At 37.7% G+C, this 21,680-nt stretch overlaps 2 protein-coding genes across 2 annotated transcripts in view; both read left to right on the top strand.

Moving 5' to 3' along the window:
* The window catches only part of LOC142331687 (cadherin-related family member 1a-like), a 113,991-nt gene extending 103,424 nt beyond the window's left edge, over positions 1–10,567 (top strand). The window contains 1 exon segment of the mRNA XM_075377719.1: positions 9,376–10,567. Within this exon segment, the coding sequence (XP_075233834.1) occupies positions 9,376–9,438 (63 nt within the window). The 3' untranslated portion in view covers positions 9,439–10,567.
* Positions 10,568–12,318: 1,751 nt separating this feature from the next.
* Positions 12,319–13,035, top strand: LOC142331686 (uncharacterized). The gene has a single exon (XM_075377718.1). The coding sequence runs from the start codon at positions 12,319–12,321 to the stop codon at positions 13,033–13,035; it is 717 nt and encodes a 238-aa protein (XP_075233833.1).
* Positions 13,036–21,680: the final 8,645 nt, after the last annotated feature.

Below are 21,680 nucleotides of genomic sequence, written 5' to 3'. Positions count from 1 at the left end.
TCTAATGACTTTGCATCAGTTGTGATGGTTCTTTGTCTTCTGTTGCAAGGACAATTTTTTACAGTACCAGTTTCTTCAAATCACTGTACTGTCTTGATCACAGTCGATTTACTTATTTGTTCTCTGTTTGGAAATCTATTATTAAATCAATCACCTACCTCTTGTAAAGGCTGAACTCTGTCATTATACCTGTACATCATCAATAGAGTTATTCGTTTGGTTTCACTTAAAGAAGGCATTGTTATTTGTTTAATATTTAATAAACGTAAATAAATGAACAAGGAAACTAATAATAAAACTTTCACCAAACATCAAATTTTAACCGTAGGTAGGCCTACAACTTAATTTTTACTAGTTCTATCAAATTTTACATCACAAGCAAGTATGTTTAAGTAAAAAGGTGAAGTGAGGAGTTAATAAGTAGCATTATTTCAATGTAATACAAACCATTTTGTTATAAATTAACAGCTGATTTACTCAACTAAATATGAAATATATTTTTTAAGTAAAAAGTATTTCCTGCTGATTTGTTTCATTTATGATAAGTAACAAATGTCAGCTGCTATTATCACTGGAAGTTAATTTTTATTTAGAAAATAATATCAGTTGATATAGTCGTTTAATTTGTTGTGTTGTGAATTATTAGTAATTGTTTATTATTATCATCAATATTATAGCACTGTTTAAACTTTGTTATTGTATGTATTATAAATGTAAAATGCTATTTTACCTTGTTTTATAGTTAACACGATTTTTCTGTCATTGGAGATTTGAATGCTTTTAATTTGATAATGAAGGCATTAACAGAAAAACATTGTTTTTCTTGTAAAATTTTAAATTGAAATCATGTGTCCATCCACCGTGCTATTTAAAAGAATTAAATTTGATTCAATGTGGCAGATAAAAATTAAAAACCCACCACAATGCAGTTTTTTTTAATTGTGTAGAACCCCTTTTCTTTCTATCTCCAAGTAACTTTCAGGTATGCAGTATAAAGATGTTTCCATACTTAAATATCACCTCGTATAAAAATAATATTACATTCTACAACATAAGATATAATTCCAAGTAATTTTTTTTTTATAAGTAGAATAATTATATTATAAATTAGGAAGTAACTTATGAAGTACTTAAGTTAAAAATCAAGAAACGAACACAGATGTGAAGAAAATTGTGAAATTTAGTTGAATTTAAATTAGATGTTGTGAGTGGGTTGTATTTTTGAAACAGGAATTGTGAAATAAAACAAGCAGGTATTAAAAGTAATCATTTCAGGATGTAAAAAAAGACAACAGTAGAGGAGAAATTATTGATATGATGAAAGAGATCAGAAAGAAAAATATCAGAGATTTAAGTTTTGTTTCAATTTATTGAGCTACTTCTCTACAGCCCTCTATCAGATCTGTATTTGTATTTTAGGAGGGATTAGGAGTCCTGGATTTACCCATCAGGCACTTCAGCCATTAGATGTATTGTTCAGCCACTGGTCAGAAAACAGTCATCTCTCGTCAGATCACAGTGGCTCTACAAGTCTTTACAACCTCAGCATGGACTTAGTATCTTATCTACACCCACAGGACCCTTATTGGGAAGAATGGATCATTGATTAGGAAAAGGGATGGATAATGAGAAAGTATAATCTAAAAAGAGAGGAACTGCAATACCAAGAAAACAGCCCTGTATAAAAGTCTGTCCAGGTAGCAGATACCATCCTGTTCACAACCATTCAGATAATTGGGGATTTTTTACTGAGGATGAAAGCAGTACATTATTGTTCAACAATATTTATTGAAAACTTAGTTTTCCTCTCGAAATAAAGATCAGGCAAAATACAAGCTCAGATTTCCTAAAAAAACAAAAAAAAACATTATATAAACCCATCCCTGGATTTGTGTATTGTTATTTGTGAGATATAATTTAATATAAATTGTTCAAGCTGACTTTCATTGGAGGAATTCAAATCACAACAGTGCGAGAATTTTATATCACATTTTATTTTCAGTGGTACAGATAGTAAACATATTGAAAATCAGAATTTAATCATTGTATTTTGACATCTGGATGTTCTCCTTATTAACATTCCCAGTTTCAAGCTCACCATTTTTTATCATTGTTAATAATTTTGTTGTCTTATAACTCAAAATTATTTTTTTGTCTTTCCACTTATCATTACTTATTTCTTTCCACGTATTCATTCTTAAATTTCTTTGTAATTTAATTCTTTATTGTTACTGACTTCATTCACAACTTAAAGCATTTATTTTTATGTAATACGAAATTTGTTAATAAAGTAATGAGACTAGTTCAGCAAAACTTATTATTTACAGTTCAATTATACATGGACTCTTCTTCGAAATAGTTCCCTTGGGAAGCCACACAACACTTCAAACGGTATTCCCACTCTTCATAGCAGTGTTGAAACTCAGAAACCGGAATATCCTTCAGATGGTTGGTTACATTATTTTTAATGTTTTCTACTGTTCCAAAATGCCATCCTTTGAGGTGTTTTTTTAAAGTCGGTTACAGGAAAAAGTGGCAGGGACTCAAGTCAGGTGAATAAGGTGGTTGAGGAATTACAGGAATGTTTTTCTTTGCCAAAAACTCATTAACTGAGAGTGCAACATGACAAGGTGCATTAAATGCAGATCCTTTGATGGCAACTCTTTTCCACAGTCTTTCAGGCATTTACAGTCTGTCCTGTAGGCAAAAACTACTTATGGACAATGCCATTACTAAAGAAGAAACAAATTAGCGTGGTTCTGATTTTTTATTTGCTCATTTTTGCTTTTTTGGGATGTAGTGAGTTTGAAGTGTGCCACTCCTTGCTTTGACATTTTGTTTCTGGATCGTACTCAAATATATGAGATTTGTCATCAGTAATAACATTTTTTTTTAGAAAATCAGGATCAGTTTCAATTTGCCCTGGAAGGTCGCGGCACATTTCCACCCTGTTGTTTTTCTGTTCAGCAGTGAGGTTTTCTGTTCAGCATTGTGGGACCAATTTTGCACAAACTTTTTTCATGTCCAATTCATTTATCAAAATTTAATGTACTGTGGTAAATTAAATTGTTCTGTAATCATTCTGACAGCTAATTGCCGGTCGTACCGTATCAATTTTCTGATTCGCTCAACATTGTCATCACTTTTTGACATTAATGGTCTTTCAGAGCATGGATCATCTTCAACTGATTCCTGGCCATCTGAAAATGCTTTAAACCCCCTAAAAACTTGAGCTCATGGCAGAGCATCATCTCCATACGCCCTTTTCAGTTGTGAAAGAGTTTCAGTAGCATTCTCACAAAGTTTAACACAAAACTTGATTGCACAATGTTGCTCATAATTAGTATCACTCATTTTTGTAATGCACAACAAAAACTCGTTTCACAAAAATTTTGTTTACGTCTAAGATGGCAATAATAGACTAAAAATATTAATACGTAATATAAATCAGCTGTTCATATAACCATAAGTTTATTAGTAACTTTACAGTGTTGCCACTTTGACTGCCAAAAAAAAACTAGTCTCATTATTTTATTTACAGACCTCGTATGCTACTTGTATGAGAAATTAATCTATGCCATAAATTTTGCCATGATATTTTAATGTACATGAATTTTATATTTTACAATTATAACTTGTACAGTAATTTTTTACAAGTAAAGTTTTTCAGAAAATTATTTTGGAACAGTGGAGATTCGACTCTTTTGGAATTTTAACTTGCAATTATTACAAAAGAGAGTTTTCTGAATTATTTTAAGGAAATTTATAAAACCATGTCCTTCAAACTCTAAAATATAATTTTGGTTTGTGAAAAATGTTAGTAGTAGTTATTAATAGCAAATATAATTTAAACATAACTGATATATACCATATTATATTTACATAGTTTGTAATATAAATATTTTTACGTTTTAGTGAAAATAGATTTTTTTTTTACATTATCTTTACTTTGTGGAATGGAATGGAATGGAATGCAAAGTTGGCAGGAGTCTATTACTCCCTACTTTATCGCAGAACCTGGACAGAGTCCCTTGCTGCTGGATCTTTCTAATCGGGCTTGTTTTTAAAAAGGGTTATTTTTTTTAATCTCGGATCTAATTTTTCAAGTTTTGTCTATTATTATTTTAGTGAATTTAAGACGGATTTAATTGCATTCCAATCCGTTGTTAAACCAGCGTTATCGAACCCATTTCATGGGCCGACCGCGGAAGGCTAGGCTTATAAAGCCTGTCCTCCCGACGTAATTCCCCTTCAGACCGTCCACTGAAGTCCTTTCGGTGCTAACTCTTTAATAGGCTAGCAGGAATACGCCACAACGGGGCACTAGCTATAAGGAGGGAGCAATGTGTCCCCTTTTCCGGAGGAGTCGCAATTGCTGGGTTATTTTATCTTACTGTAAGTTTAACTTACAGATGGTGATACCTATTCGCGATCGCGGTTTTGGGGCGGCGATTCTGGAAAGAAGTAAACAGTAATTATTCTTTCCACGTAATTATTAACCTTCAGACACGCGTGTGTCTGAGAAGGGGTTGGGGGGACCGCGTGGCCGCAGTGAAGAAACCATTTGTTTTTGTGGTGGCTGTTGGCATCTGCAACAAAAGAAGCAGAACACACACACGAGAAAAAAGAAAAAAAAAAAAAAAAAAAAAAAAATTTAATTTTTACTTTCCTTTCGACTGGCAGGATGAGACGGCACGACGCGTCGTTCCACATCCACGTTTCTCCCGTTTCTGAAACTAGAGAAACAGAACAAAACACACGCGAGAAAAAAAAAAAAAAAAAAAAAAAAAAAAAAAAAAAAAAAAAAAAAAAAAACTATTCACTCGCGACCCCGGAAACGCGTCTGACGCACTATTCCGTTTATGGCTCATGCGATATGGAGGCCCCTAAGCCTGGTTTGTCGATTTTCGGCTACCGCACCGCACCATCACGGTGGTTCGTCCAGTACGGCGTGAGGCCGCTTCCTTACAACTGTCGGAGTTGGGTCCTCTCTGCAGATGTCCCGAAGATGACTGTGTTCGGACACAGCCGCTCTCCCGAACAGTCTGCGCGCCTGCGCCACCCCCACCTCGGACACGGATTGAAATCTCGCATCAGATCGGAGAGTGGCGTTCCTGACGAACCACGGAGCTCCAAAGATCGTCCGCAACGCGATGTTTTGGACGGCCTCGATCTTCTTTTGAAGCGAGGAGCTCAACATTGCCCCCCATGCCGGGTAAGCATATGTTAGAATCGGCAGTACGTACAGCCGAAAAATGAGAAGCTTAGTTGCCAGTGGGTATGGGCTGGCACTGTTCAGCACTGGGTATAGTGAGGCTCTGGCGGCCTTAGCCCTCCGGGTCGCATAATTTACATGTTCGCCGAAGGTAAGCCGCCTGTCCAACACCACCCCCAGGTACTTAACTGTTTTCTCAAAAGGGATTTTCTCCCCTGAGATTTCCAGTTCTCTGGTCGGTTTTCGTGTCTTGCATGTGAACATCACGGCCACCGATTTTTCACCGTTGACCCTGATTCTCCACATGTCGAGCCACGGTTCCACTAAGTCCAGCTGCCTTTGGAGCCTCCGGACCGCGTAATCCACATTTGCGGATTCGTAGAAATATGCCGTGTCGTCTGCGTAAAGGGCCGTTTTGACCCCTTCCGACAGCGGCATATCGTTCACGTACAAAGTGTACAAGAACGGGGAAAGTACTGCTCCTTGGGGAACCCCAGCGGCTATTTCTCTGGTGGAGGAAATCGTTTCCCCTACGCGCACGACAAAATGTCGGTCTAGCAGATATGACCGCATCAGTCTGACATAGCGGTAGGGGATCGCCGATCGCGCTAGCTTATAAAGCAGCCCGCTATGCCAAACTTTGTCAAAGGCCTTGGCCACATCCAGAAAAACGGCTGCAGTCACCCGTTTCCTGTTCAGGCCTCCGACAAGGTCGTCTATTATTTTTACCAGTTGGAGGGTGGTTGAGTGACCCTCCCTGAACCCAAATTGCTCGGGCCGCACTTCTCCCTCCATGTATCGCCTCAGTTTTTCAAGAAAAATCCTCTCGAACAACTTAGACAATACCGGTAACAGGGAGATTGGCCTATAATTCCGTGGGAAAAGTAAACTTTTCCCCGGTTTGGGTAAACATACGACTTTGGCCGTTTTCCAACAATTCGGGAAATATCCAACGTACAAAATGGACGTGAATATCACCGAAATTGCTGTAATCACGGAGGCCGGTATGTTCCGGAATGCACGGGCGCTGATCCCGTCGACACCCGGGGCCTTGTCGGGGCTTGTGGCCTTAATGGCTGCGGAAACTTCCGCTTCAGTGACTTGGTCAATCTCTAGAGGGGCATCCTCCACCTGTGAGAAATAATCTACAAGAAAGGATTCCACCTCGGTTGTGTGCTCGTCGTTCGGGGAGGGAGGGGGGTTTGGAGTGAACTGCTCCTCCAAGGTATCGGCAAATACCTCGGCCCTCTCCGCCTCCGAGTATGCAAGAAAACCTCGCTGCCCCACAACCGGATGGCGAGGCTTCTTCCCTTCTCGCAGTCTCCTGTTCAACCTGAACACCGAGGAGATGTCGTCAGAGACCGAGGCGAGGTATTCGTTCCACGAATCCTCTCGATGGCTTGTCAGCAGTTGTTTTACCCTGTCCGTTTGATTATAAAAGGCCCGCTTATCAGCGGGGGACAGGGTGATTCGATATCTCCTCCTCAGTCGTCGTTTCTCCGTTATGGCTTCGGAGATATGAGGAGGGAGGTCGTTTCGAACAACTGCTCGAGTTTTGGCCGATGAGCTGCCTGCCAGGGCCTCAGTCATTGACGACGTGACGCGCCCGACAGTGTCGTCGATTTCCTCCGGGGTGTTCAGGAGCTCAGGATTTACCGGCCTGTACTCCCGCTGGAGGGTCTCGTAGAACCTTTTCCAGTTGACTGACCTTCGGGGTATAGGCGGGGGATCTCGGCCACCCCCTGCCTGACCTAGTTCCAACAGGACAGGGGAATGGTCCGAGCTGAGGTCTTCTATCGTTTCAATCATGAATGGGAGGGTACCCCCCTTCATGACTGCGATATCCAGCACGTCAGGCCTAGATCTGCCTGAGCGATGCACGAACGTGGGCACCTCAGGGCCTACGACGACCAAGCGGCGGGCTCTCGCCCTTTCGTACAGCAATCTGCCATTCGGATTTGTCAGAATGCTGTTCCATGACACGTGTTTGGCATTGAGGTCGCCCATGAGTATCATGGGCCCATCCCAATTTTCCAGCACGGCATCCAGATCTGCGCCGGTTACCGCGTCGTTCGGCTTGCTATAAGCCGAAACCAGCCGATACACCGTGCCCAGATGCTCCACATGCACACACGTTTGCTCCATCACGTTTGTATGAAGAACAACGCGCGTATGCATGTGGCGTCTGTGGACTAAAACCGCAGTTCCACCAGAGGTGCGAGATCCGGGTCGAACTGGCCTATCCGTCCTATATGTAAAATAGTTCCGAAGGGTCAGTTGCTTGGTTGGGTTCAACCACGTCTCAGACAACAGTATCACGTCTATCAGTAGATCCTCGGCCAGACGGCATAGTTCCTCCGTCCGGCCTACTACTGAGTTGGCGTTCCACTGCAAGAGCCTGAGGGTGGGCCTAACCATACCTGGACAGTACAGCCATGAGGCACTCTATTAAGGACTGAATACAGTCCTTGAGAGATTTTGCCTGGAGCAGGCGTGGCAAAACCATCATGATATGTGGCAGGATATCCTTCACTGTCATCTGCGACAGGAAGTCCATGCCAGTGGTCTCCAACGGGGTAGCCGGTTTCGGATTGCCGCTGGAGGTGCCTTTTGGCGCGGCCGCCCTTTTGGTGGGGCGCGGGGTCACAGGGGCCGCGGTGTTTTTAACAGCCTGCTTGGCCTTCCCAGCCGGAGCAGGCTTTGCCTTTCCCGTCGAGGAAGGCTTGGCCTTCTTCGCCGGGGCCGGCTTTGTCGCCGCCTTTTGTTTCACCACCTTCTTGGTGGTCGCCGCCGGTTTTGGCTTGGCGGGTGTTGGGGAGGGTACCTCCCCTTTTTTCACTACCGCCTTGGCCACAGGTGCCGGCACCTCCGGTTTGGGGGCTGATTTTCCCCCACCGGCAACACGGGCCCAGCTGCGGCCGTCAACAGTCGCGGGCTTTTTAATGCCCTTGACCTTATTGACTTGCTCCTTATAATAGGGGCAACCCCGGTAATTAGCCGGATGAGGCCCCTTGCAGTTAACGCATGAGGCTGGTTCATCACGCGGCTTAACGCATGTGGCAGTGTCGTGGTCCCCACCACACTTGACACATTGCTGGGCCCTCTGGCAGTAATTGGACGAGTGTCCAAATTTCTGGCATCTGTGGCACTGGGGTGGCCCCCCTCGTGACACAAACGCAGTCACTGCGACCTTGCAGTAAAAAATACTGCCAAGGTCATAAATGGTCCGGGCCGAAGGGGTCCTCTTAAGGGCCACTAGGCAGGTCGGGGTTTCCCGACCGTCCCTTGTGAGGAGCTTCTTAACCGAAACCACCTCATAGCCAAGGGAGGTCAGTTCCTCCCTTACTTCCTCCGGGGCAGCCCCATAGGGGATTCCCCGTATAACCACCTTCAGCTCCCTGTCCTTCGGGAGCTGAAAGGAGTGAAAGGCGATTCCCTTCGAGTGCAGAAAACTCTGCACCGCCCGGTAATCCGCCTCGCTGCCCAGCTGCAGCCTTATCGAGAGCCCGGTGCTTTTAGCCACCAGGCGCCCCCCGATCCGCGACTTAATGTCGCGCGCTAATGCTGGCCACTCCTTCGGGCAGTCCAGCATTATTGGCGGGATTTTCTCCCGCCTGACGGTAGCAGGCTGTGATGGGGCCCCATCATCAGCCTGCGGGTTGGCGGCTGCTGCAGCCTTGCTGCAGCCCGCTACGGGCTCCGTCTCCATAGGAGGCGCGGAGTCCCGGCGTTTCTGGCGCTTCCTAGCGCCAGACCCGCTTTCCTCTCCACCGACGGACAGTTCCGGGGTGGGAGAACGGGGCGGGGCAGGCCTTACTTTTCCTTCCATTGAGGAAAAATAAAGAATAAAATTTAAAAATTAAAATTAAACTTAATTAAACACTTCTTAATGTACACTTGCTGCAAAATAAAATCACTGACAAGAAAAATCAAAACAAGATATAACCTGTAGACCTAAATAGGTACAGATTATATCAAACAATTTAAAATAAAATTATTTTAAAATCAGCACAATAGTCCTATAATAATAGGCTATTAACTTAATGTGTTCGTAATGACTACAAGAGTTCACTTTACATTATTATAGAAATTTGAATAGAATAGAAATAAAATTAAGAAAAGGATTATCCTTTTCTTAATGTAACTGGCCTGTAATCCAGGTAGCTGGCCGCCCGGCTGATGTCCTAGCAGACCCTTCTCACATTGTCTGGCGACGCAGGTAGAAGAACTGTTGAACACCTGGCTGGACTGGTTACAACTCACAATCACAGAGCACAATAAGACACAACCTTTCACTACAAGAGCCAAGGATGGAATCTTACTTTGTGGCTTTCTAGTATTAATATGTCATTATGTACTATTAATATGTCCTATTTCTAGTATTTAATATTGTTATAATATGGCTACAAAGTTTAAAAGTAGTCTCTAAATATATATAATGAATAAGAAACATTACATCTGTAGGTAATTAATTCTTAAGTTATAATATTTAGATTTTTACTTCAGAAAATAATGTGTGTGTCACAAAATGTATGATATGAATTTCTGTTTATCAGTTTAGTAGATATGTCCTATAAAAAAAAAAAAACAATTAAAATTCAAAACGAGTACTAGCTTGTACCATTATCATCAGGTTTACTAACATTTATCACAGGATTGTATGTTAATATTTTTATTGTTTACTATTTTAATTATTAAGCATTATATTTAATTTTGCACTCACAATAAATTTTTGTCCACCCAGAATAAAATATAAAATATTTTCTTGTTGAAGCTATACTATAATAAAATTTGTATTATTTAATAAAAAATAGTTATTACAATGGATCAAATTAAGACTTAAGTAAATATTTAAATTTTTTTTGTATTATATTGTATAAATGTTATTACTATTACCCATTATGAATTTTACTGAAAACATTTCCTATTTTACGAATTCATTCATAAAATTTGATTTGATATAAAAATGTTTAAGTAATCTTGTAAGCTAGATGAAGTCTTTTTTATCTTTGAAAAAAGATTCTATTTTATAAACACCAGTTTTTTTGTTTTTTTTTATTAATTTATTAAATATGTGTTGTTGCCATATTAAAAATGTTTTAGTCAATTGTTGATGTTTGATATTTGTGTATTTACTATTTTATTTTTAAAATAGGCTGTATTATTTTTGTAATCAAATGTATTTTTTCTGTAAGTTATGCATATACCTTTTTTACTATGTATTTTCTTTTAATGGTAAGTTTTTTTAATGTAAGATAATTATTGTGTGATATAAATTTCTTAATGTATTTTATGTATTTTTGTACATTTGATTATTTTTAAATAAATATAAAGAAATAGTATTTACGTTTATTCTTTCTTGTGTTGTTTTTTTTTTACCTTTTGCCTTTGTGTTCGGACAAAAATTTGTGTTTAATCAAAGATCACTTGGTTTTTTGTTCATATTGCCTATGGAACAGTATATTGTAACCCACAAATTGAGTTGATAAACGATTATATTTTTTAAAGCAACAGTTACTAAGTTGTTATCAAAAAAAAAATTTCTAAAGTGTGTAATTTAACAAACTCATATTATATAGGCTGAAAGCCTATATAATATGAACCGATGCTAACATTCATTTACCTATCAGTATCAAATTCTGCACTTAATGTTGCCCTCTTACTGTGTTTACTGTATCAATTTTGAATTTGAAAGCCTATATAATATGAACTAATGCAAACATACAGTCCCCTATCAGTATCAAATTCTGAACTTAATGTTGTCCTCTCACTGTGTTTACTGTATCCATTTTGAATTTTAAAGCCTATATAATATAAACCAATGCCAACATACATTCACCTCTCAGTATTAAATTCTGCTGTAATGTTGCCTATTCACTGTGTTTACTATATCCATTTGAATTTGAGAGCCTATATAATATGAACCAATGCCAACATACATTCACCTATCAGTATTAAATTCTGCTGTAATGTTGCCCTTTCACTGTGTTTAGTATATCCATTTTGAATTTGAAAGCCTATATAATATGAACCAATGCCAACATTCATTCGCCTATCAGTATCAAATTCTCCACTTAATGTTGCCCTCTCACTGTGTAACTATATCCATCTTGAATTTGAAAGCCGATATAATATGAACTAATGCCAACATATATTCACCTCTCAGCATTTAATTCTGCACTTAATGTTACCCTATCACTGTGTTTACTACATCAACTCTCTGATCAAATAATCTGTGAGGTTTTTGTATGTTAGGTTAATCTGCGGTTATCAAAGCAGCTGGAAAATCTTATTCTGATTTACTTAAAACGATGAAGTCTGCAGTAAGTAGTGAAGATGCAAAAGAGGTCATCCCCTTACGTAAGGGCAGGAATGAAGAACTCCATGTGAGAATTCAGTGAGCGCAGAAAGCTGCACAGTTTACAAGTAACCTATGAGATAATGCGGCAGATCTGCATGTTGACCTGTGTACAAGAGCGGGAAGGCCCAATAGTTCACATCAGGGATGTAGAATATGACACCACTGAGACAGAAATTTTTTGCTGCAATTACTGCAAGAGTAGGAGTAGGATGAGGACATCAAGATATCGTCAATTAGATAAGGGTACGCCGAAACCCAAAATGTTACAGTTATCACCTCGTATAGGGCTGCCTGTAAGCTGGTGGAACAAAGGTTGAGGATTGGCTGGGTAAATTGTCGGGCATATATTAGGGAATCAGAGAAAAAGTGCTTCAGATGCTGGAATACTGGATTTCGTAAACACGAGTGCAAGGGCCCTGACAGAATGGATCTCTTCTTCAATTATGTTGGCAGAGACCACAAGATTGCTGAATGCCAGGAGCATAGTAGCTGCCTGGATTGTGGGAGCCAAGAACACTGCACCGGAGGCTGGGGGTGCTCAAAACACTTAAATGCTTAGGGTGATAATGGTTAACGCAAACAGAAGCACCATGTCTCATGATTTGGTTAGTGAACTGGTTATAGAGCAAAGGGCTGATTTACTGATAATCACGGAGCCGAACAAGTACCTTGTTGCTAGATCAGGCTGGATAGTGGATACAAATGGTGACGTGGCAATTATGGATGTAAGTGGCAGGATAGCATGGAGATTGATGTCCAGATCTGGAGGCATGTTGGCGGTGGAGTCGGATTCAACACTAGTGATTGGTGCCTATTGTCTCCAAACTGTGACATACATGAATTTACTAGAAGACTAGACATAATACAAGGAGTAGTAAATAACGCTAGGAAGAAAGTCATTATTCTAGGTGATTTCAATAGTAAAGCGATTGCAGCAGGAAGCGCATACACCAATCGCAGAGGTGAGATCCTTACGGATATGATGGGGGCAATTAGCTGTCATTGTGTAAATGATGGCACCCCTACATATGAGGCGAAAGGACCCTCGTCAGTGTTGGACCTAACAATCATAGACGATAGATGGAGTAGGGAACACTGGGACTGGCGAGTGTTACCACATGATGTGGCGAGTGACCATCATGCCATTATGATTACCATAAAAGGCTCAGACTATGTGACTAGAGAGAAAATGCCCTATAGTAGTTTTACAACGGAACAGATCGAGATCATAATCGATAGAACGGCCGAAAGGATTATCAACATAGAGAATCTGACACCAGTTGCCCTGACTAATGTTATAAGACAAGAAATGGGCAGAGTAGCTCACAGAAGAGCTAATAGACACTCGGTGTATTGGTGGAATATGGAGATTGAAACACTGAGAGGGCTCCTACAATCGCGCAGAAGAAGGAAGCAGAGACTCAGAATGCGAGGCGGACAGGAGTACGAGGAGGCATAGAGATGCCTCCTCGTACTCGTACTTTGATGCCGTCTCGTACTTTATAAGCCAGAGCGCTTAAACAAGGGTCTCTTAAAGAGACCAGACAGGCCTTAAACAAAGCTATTCGTATGTCTAAGAAAAAACAATGGCACAGACTCTGCGAGGAGTTAGACGGAGACCCCTGGGGACAGGCATACAAAATAATCACTAAGCGATTTGGAAGGCGTCTGCCCGTATTAAATAATGAGCAGGTAGAACAACAAATTAATGAGCTATTCCCCGGTAGAGTGGAAACTGCAGGAAATGTTATAGATTGCGAACCCAGACGCTTCACGTTCTCTGAACTGCACTTGGCTGTAGCACAACTGGGTAATAGGAAGAGCCCGTGTCCAGACGGAATTCCAGCAGCACTCCTTAAAGGGCTGATAAAGAGAATTCCTTATGAAATGCTTGATGTTGCCACCCATGGATTAGAAAACAAGACATTTCCAGGAATCTGGAAGGAATCTAGGGTGGTGTTCTTCCCAAAAGGCACAAATGACAATGGAGAACCTTTATACAGACCATTGAGTCTTTTAAATACCATGGCGAAGGTAGTGGAGAAGATGCTCGCTGGCCGAATCTTTAAGGAACTTGTGGAAGGAATAGGCATTAGTGGAAATCAGTTTGGATTCATGAAGGGTCATTCGACGATACAGGCGGCGACAAAGGTGATCGACTGGGCTAAGGATACTAGGAGCGGCACATGGAGAACGAGGCGTATTCCCCTATTCATAGCTTTAGATGTAAATAATGCATTCGGTTCTATCAAGTGGGAATCAATAAATAGGGCATTAGTGGAAAAAGGTATCAGTCCGTATTTAAGAAGGCAGGTAGGGGAATACCTCTTAAATAGAGAATGCTTGGTGGAGACGCAGAGTGAGTGCCTACGTTTCAATATTTATGGCGGTGTGCCACAGGGGTCTGTACTGGGACCCTTACTCTGGATAATGGCCTTTGATGGGATATTAAGACTAGACTATCAGGATGGGGGTACAAGTAATTGCCTATGCCGATGACCTGGCGATACTCATCAAGGGTAAAACAAATGTCGATGTACAAGAGATTGCTAACAACACGTTACGGACGATAGATAATTGGTTGAAAGAGAGGGGACTCCAGCTGGCAATAGAAAAATGTAAATATATTATGTTCACAGGGAAGAGGATTTTAGACCGTCCGGCCATCCAAATTGGAAACCAACAAATAACAGAGGTCGAAAAGATTAAATACCTGGGTGTGACCTATGAGAGGAACTGCCGGTTCACCCAGCATATAATAGACGTGCCAAAGGTGAACAGATGACTAAGAATTTGAATATAATAATGTCTTCGCAGAGAGCTCCAAGACCCTCTAAGCGAAGGGCGATAGCGTCCACAGTGACATCCATGATGTTATATGCAGTACCAGTGTGGTGGCACTCAGTCAGGGTTAAAAGAAATTTGAACAGACTGGTTAGTACTCATAGGAGGCTGTTGCTGGGGGTTGTTTCAGTTTACAGGACGGTCTCCTATGAGGCGTTGTGCGTGTTGTCTGGGGTGCCACCAATACTTAATGGCCCTAAATAGAGTCGAGAGGGCGCAAGGCCTCGAAGCAAATGAAGAAAAAGATAGACTTAGACATAGATGGCAGGAGGATGGACCAGCCAGACGCACGGTTTCCAAGGAGCTGATTCCAGATCTTGCACTATGGTTAGACAAGAAACATGGTGAGTTAAATTATCATATCACGCAGTTTTTTACAGGTCATGGCAATTTCAATGAGTACCTCCATCGTGTTGGAAGAAGGCCATGTCCAGAATGTATGTACTGTGAGAGAATTGACAATGCAGAACACACATTTTTCTGCTGCGAGAGGTGGGCAATTAAAAGGAGGAACTGTGGCATAATAGGTATGAGCGCAGCAGAGGTCCTAGAGCACATGTTGAGGAGCGAAATAAACTGGAAGAAGGTTACGGAATTTATAGTAGCAGTATTAACAGAGAAGGATATAGATGAAAGGCGACTAGGTTACTAGTGTAGAATAGGGTAGGGTGGACATCCTCAGTGGTGAGAGACGGTACACTGAGGTGTGTCGTTCTCAATGATCCACTGAGGACTCCAAGGGTTTAGATAGGTTCTGATGAAGAAGAAGAGTAAGAAAAGACCCGGTGCCACGTTACGGGTATTTGAGGTATGTTGTGGTTTCCAAATGGGCAAACAGAAAATCACTCAAAAGAGCTGACACCGGCGAGCCGACCTGCCATGCCGGACGTTCAGCTGGTAGGCGGAGAGGCTCGTTAGAGTTTACCAGACACTCCCCTGGGTGGCGCAATACCAACCAGTCGGACCGGCCCAGGGGAGTAGAGTGAATAAGAAAAAAAAAAAAAAAAGTTAATCTGATAGAATACTAGATCCTGGATACCGGTGTTCTTTGGTGGTTGGGTTTCAATTACCCACACATCTCAGGAATGTTCAAACTGAGAATGTACAAGAATACACTTCATTTACACTCATACATATCATTCTCATTCATCCTCTGAAGAATTATCTAAACGGTAGTTACCGGAGGCTAAACAGGAAAAAGGAAAGTGTAATCTGCGATAAGGAAGTTTGAGATTTTCTTGTCATTGGTTAAATTTAAAACGGCTTTCGCTGTCTAAAAGATAGTTATAGAAGTAATCTTTGAGGGCCTTGAAAGTTAAGCGTAATCTGATATACGGAAGAGTCAATGTTTCTTGACATTGGTTAAATTTTTATTGGTTTTCGTTCTCTTATAATATAGTTATGGAAGTAATCTGTGAGGGCGTTGAATCTTAGGTGTAATCTTAGATACGGAAAAATGAATGTTTCTTGACAATGGTTAATGGTTAATGTTGGTTGACAAGTGCTGTTTGCGTGTGGCTCGACACCCAACTTCTAAGACACTGGTTGAGACGTCAGAGCCCCCTTGAGTGGCCAGCTAGTAGTCCTAACGTAACACCCTGCGACTTTTTGTTTTTGCGGTGGGCGGAAGAGGAAGTTTATCGCACAAAACCAAAAATTCTAGATGAATTGGAGGAGCGAATTCACCAAGTTGTTGGAAACATCGTTGGATTATCTGCAGAAATCTTTTGCAAACATCCCCATTCGTTTATGGAAACTGATGGATAACGGTGATGCTTATGTGGAAATTTAGCAATGCTTAGCAATTCTACCATTGCAAGGAACAAAATGTGTTTTTTTTCGAGAAAATTAGTTAAGTAATAAAAGGTTACAAACAATTTTCATTAAGAAGTTAATTTCTGCCCACTCTGTACGTGTCGTTCATGTAAGTGTTGAAAGTGTTGGACATGTTTGGAGCAGAGCCTAAACTACAAATGAAGAAAACTTTTTCAGCCCCCCCAACACCACACTCCATAGTCCCTGTTTAAAAAAGACCTCAGCCACCATTTCAAAACGGAAATTTTATGAAAATATTACAAATATGTTGATCTATTTTCTAGCAAGCAGCCATTCCATAAAATTTTATAAAAACCAGAAAACATATTTGGGAGTTAACTGTGTCAGAATGATACAAAAGATGAGATACCAAAAGGTTTAATTAATACTAAACCACAATTTTCTGCTTCAAATTTATACTTTAAATTTTAAAAATAACATTAATCATTCACACATTTTACGCTTGTTAGAATAATATAAAAAATAATTAAAATTAAAAAATACATAAAAGAATTATTCTTTTAATTTATACTGTTATTATTTATAATGTTTGGTAATGAAAGTTATTGCAAAACATTAGGCAGATGTGTTTAATAGAAACCAAACCAAAATTTATTGTAATACTTTTTTATTAACTTCCTTTGTATTGTTAATTAATCTTATTGTAATTTTAATTAATTGCTGCCATTTCCTGGTGAGGATTTTTTTTTTAAGAGTTAAAGAAGATTTTAATTTATGATGTGGTCAAAAAGTGTATATTTGAATTTGTAAATAATTGTGTGTTTGTATATTCATCTATGCACCTGGTCATATGTAAACTAAATTTTTTTTTAAAACCTCTGGGATCACTGTTAGGTGTGTTTCAGAGAATGATATGAATGATTTGTAGCGCATATGAAAATGCCATGCTTGACCAGAATTCGAACCCGTGACCTCTGAATAAAAGGCCGACATGCCACCACTCGCTGGCAACTAACTAACTTGTTAACTAACTGTAAACTACTTGGTTATAATGCCCTGTAATGGAAAAAACAGGATACAACTTCAAAACATAAATATAATTTCATGATATGGAAATTTTTTAAAAGGCACAATGAGCAGTTAATTATTTACAAATTAATTTTACATTTTTACACATAAATAGAAATAAAAACAACTTGGGTATAAAATTATTTAGAAACAGGAAATAGTTTAGTAAGTATTATTTGTCAGTACATGTAATTTTCCTGTTACAAATAATATAAGGTTATTTAAATATATTTTTCCTAAATTTTTTTTATGTAATTATTTTCTAGGATTGCATTAAGGAAAAGTGTAAATTATGATATATGTAGTTTCTAAACCCTGTGATTTCCTCTGCACATGATATGTTATATGTTATAAGTATACGTTATATGCGTTGGCAAAACATTAACTGAAGTATCATCAAGAATATTAAATTAACTAATGAAATCATTATTTTATTTCTGACTTTATTATTCTGAATATGTCAATAACTTTCATCGAATGTCAACTTTTTTGTACAAGTTGTGGCATGTAAAATACCTAATATACTAAATTACTTAATTTATGAATATTTATTTATCAGAACATTTCAGTTACAATTATTTTATTTAGAACAACAAACTTTTGAAAAAACAAACTAAGTCAAATTTGATTCAGTGATAACAATTTATATGTTTTCAGACATCATTCCAATCATCCTCAGTAAACAAGCTTCTAGATTTTTTTTGATTTATGATCCACAAACATATTCAAAACCACACCTATTAGATTAAAACCATAAACATTTCAACACTGTAATATAGGTAGTACTCTAAAGTAGATAAAATAAAAAACAAAGATAAAAAATACATCACATTAATATACAAACAAAGAAAATAACAGAGAAAATAGCTTACAAACTTAAAAATTCTGGGTACAGTGTTGCTTTCAAAATAATAAACAAATCATTAACTCATAGGACACTGATACTACACAAACATAACGTCCCTTGAACATGTAAATTTAACTCAGATCGCACAGTGTTCTACATTAGTCAAACAGGATGCAGCTTCAAAGACACAATGAACATTTGAAAGCTCTCTGTAGCACCAACATTAGCTAACCACCTCATAGACATAAATCACCAAACCATTACTATTGACAACAACCTTGATGTCCCATAAATTAATATCACGACATACACATAAAAATACATCGGCAGCTGTTGCCAGGTAAAAACAGTAGCACCATACTCTGAACACAAGGATAACAGAAATATTTTTTTTTATAAAATTTGGTTGGTAAAGTTCGGTCAGAAGATTATAATTGATTATAATTCAGTTGACAGAATTTTTAATATTCTTTATAAAATAATTTTCATTACAAACCAAATGAACAGTAACACAGAAAAAGCTAAGTTTTTACATTAATTTCTACTTTCCCTTAATAATAGTGACTGTATTGCATGAAGACTGAGTAAAAATATTTAAATTGATTTTTTTTTTTGTGTAAGTGGAAAAAACTTCTAAGTGGATAAAATGCATTGTTTAATAGGAATGAATATAAATAACTAATACTCTCTTTCTGGGATATATTAATGTCAGAAAGAGGGTACTTTATATTGCCGGTCTATTATCTCAGACATTTTGCAACCGTTATTAAGTATGAAATAACTGATGAATAAGAAGCATTAATCAGAGTAGTAATGTTCAGTATACAGCCTCTCCCTGTGGAAAACAAGGTAATGATACTACTTCATATAGAAGAATAATATTTCTTTAGAGTGAGAGGTGAATATCAGTTCTTGTAAGTATAATAGTATAATTGGTCCAATTAAGGAAGAAACACAGAAACAATTTGTTATTTAATTTCCTAAGTAAGCTCTTGGAATAGTGCACTACATTTGGAAATTGTTTTGCTGTTTAGAAGCGCGAGTTGAATATAATATAGAATACCTACCAGCATGACAGTTATGGTACTTTATAAACTGTCTGGAAAATATCTATGAAACAATACATTTTATTCTACGTTCAAGATTTAAAATTTTTAAACATTTATCTTAATTTCTTGTAATTTAATTTTTCAAATAATTACCTAAATTTCAAAATTATTATAACTAAGAATGAAAATGATTTTTTTAAACATATTTTACCTGGTTAACAATTTACTTATAAAATGAGTGCTGGCATCTCTAATAACTTATAAAAATATTATTCCATGTTTATTATTCCGGAAATAAAATTGCGGTTAAAAGTTTAAATTCTTATTTGTAGAGCTGTCTAAAATTAAGCATATCTCAACATAAAATTGGCCATAGTACAGTGTTTCTCAGTCTGGAGTGCATCCCCCTACTGCTGTGGGAGGGGGGGCATGATAACACTAAATGGGGACATGATCATATCACAAAGAAAATATTTTTAAAATGTTTATTAACATTTTAGGAAAGTAAAACAAAATACATTCTGATATAATAAATAATAAAATACACATTTACACTGATATAATATAATTATAAATAGGATTGTATCAGTACTGCATATGTATTTAATGATTAATAATTAACTGTAATTTAATAATTAACTTATCAATACTAAATTAAAAACAAGTTTAATAATAGTTAGTGACTTCCTTGGGCCTAACTTCAGAGCAAAGTTTATCAAAGGAAGGTTTAATATTAGAAATAGATACACTGGATTCATTTTCTATATTTAGCCGAGATCTATATTTTGTCTTCAAAGCAGCCACCAAACAAAATCCGGTTTTGCACAGGTAGAAAGTTGAAAATGGTAATAGTATACAAACAAAAGCTCTTGTTTTCACTGGAGAAAACTCCCACCCTTGCCCAAAATTCAAAGAGTGATTTATTACTAGCTGTCTTTCGATTTCACTACTTGCTGTGAAGTCTATGGAGATTTCTTCTTCGACAGTTGAGAACCATTCAGGGTATTTTGAAATTGATCTCTAACCCGCTTGTAACTTGCTACCAAGTTGTCATCAGCAAGAAAATACTTTTTAAAATTCTTTGCCAGCATGGTTAAATGATTTTCAAGGGGGTTACAAAAACAACTTTCACATGTTCTTCAGCCTTGTATGTTTTGATACATTCATCCACATTTGCAAACATTTCTAGGATTCTTTGTTACGCGGTCAAATTTGCTTGATTTCACAACTGTTAGAGTTTTTACAGACTGAGTCAGTCTGTAAAAACTACATATAATTTACTTCTCATACATACGAATATCATCCTCAGTTCTTTGGGTGGGGGGTTGTTTATTGTTCACTAGTTGAACAAATCGTAGCGTACACATTTTCTTAAAAATGCCGACATTGGCAATGTAACTTTTTCACTTAAAAACCTTTTATTTAGGTTATTTATAAGAAATTTTAATCGAAATTCACTACCTGAGAAAATATTTGTACAAAATTAAAAAAATAAACATCGAAATCAATACATGTGTTGAATATGACTCGAAATGAGAATCTCGTGTTTTTCTACACGATTGAACAAAAATGAGTGTAATGCATTTAGGGTGTATGTATGTATGTTCCTCTGCATAAACTGAACGGCTGAACCGATTTAGATTATGACCCTGTGTTGGAATTCTTACGTTACCGGAAGTGTAATAGGTTATATATTTATTTATGTGAATGTTTAAATAAACTTAAAAAGTTATATTGTATACAAAATGTCACCCACATGATATTAAAGAGTAATGTTTTTTTTTTTTCAGAAGTCGTGTTTTTTAATGTTTATCTCTAGTTTTTTTTTTTTTTTTTTTTTTTTTTTTTTTTTTTTTTTTTTTTTTTAATCTGCTAAAGATATAATACATTTTTTTGGGTTTAAAATTAATTCTAGTATGCATTGTAATTTTTAAAAGTAAAAAATATTTTTATTTGTATAAGGTAAAATTTAGGTTTGAATTATCACAAAAAAAAAAAATAGCTTTCTTTTTCTGTTCAGCCTCCAGAATCACCGTAAGATAGTACTTCAGAGGATGATAATGAATGTAAATAAAGTATAATCTTGTAGTCTCAGGTTGACCGTTCCTGAGATGAGTGGTTAATTGAAATCCAACCACCAAAGAACCTGATCTCCACGATCTAATATTCAAATCTGTATAAAAATAACTGCCTTTACTAGGATTTGAACCTTGGAACTCTCGACTTTGGGGAAAAACCCAAAGATAGTGCAGAACAATTATTGAAATAAATTTGGGAGAAAAAAAGGCTTGGAAAAAGAAAACTATAAAAGACATGTTTATATAAAGTAAAATATTATTTTTATTCATTAAACTATGTTAAAAATACTCAATTTTTTTATAAATACTGTATTATCGATTATTTAAAATATTTGATTTGAAATACTCTAGTTTTAAGAATTGTCTATTAACATTGTTTATTATTATTATTACTTTTAACTTCCTTATTAAATATTTACCATTTTCGCAGCATCTACTGATA

The sequence above is a fragment of the Lycorma delicatula genome, chromosome 10 (genome assembly GCF_047948215.1).
Source record: "Lycorma delicatula isolate Av1 chromosome 10, ASM4794821v1, whole genome shotgun sequence".
NCBI lineage: Eukaryota > Metazoa > Arthropoda > Insecta > Hemiptera > Fulgoridae > Lycorma > Lycorma delicatula.
Note: the sequence above shows the minus strand (reverse complement) of the source record. Positions and strands in the feature narration are given on the sequence as shown.

What these genes read in the sequence shown, in the direction of transcription:
- LOC142331686 (XM_075377718.1), top strand. Translation starts at nt 12,319, where the DNA reads ATGGAGATTGATGTCCAGATCTGGAGGCATGTTGGCGGTGGAGTCGGA.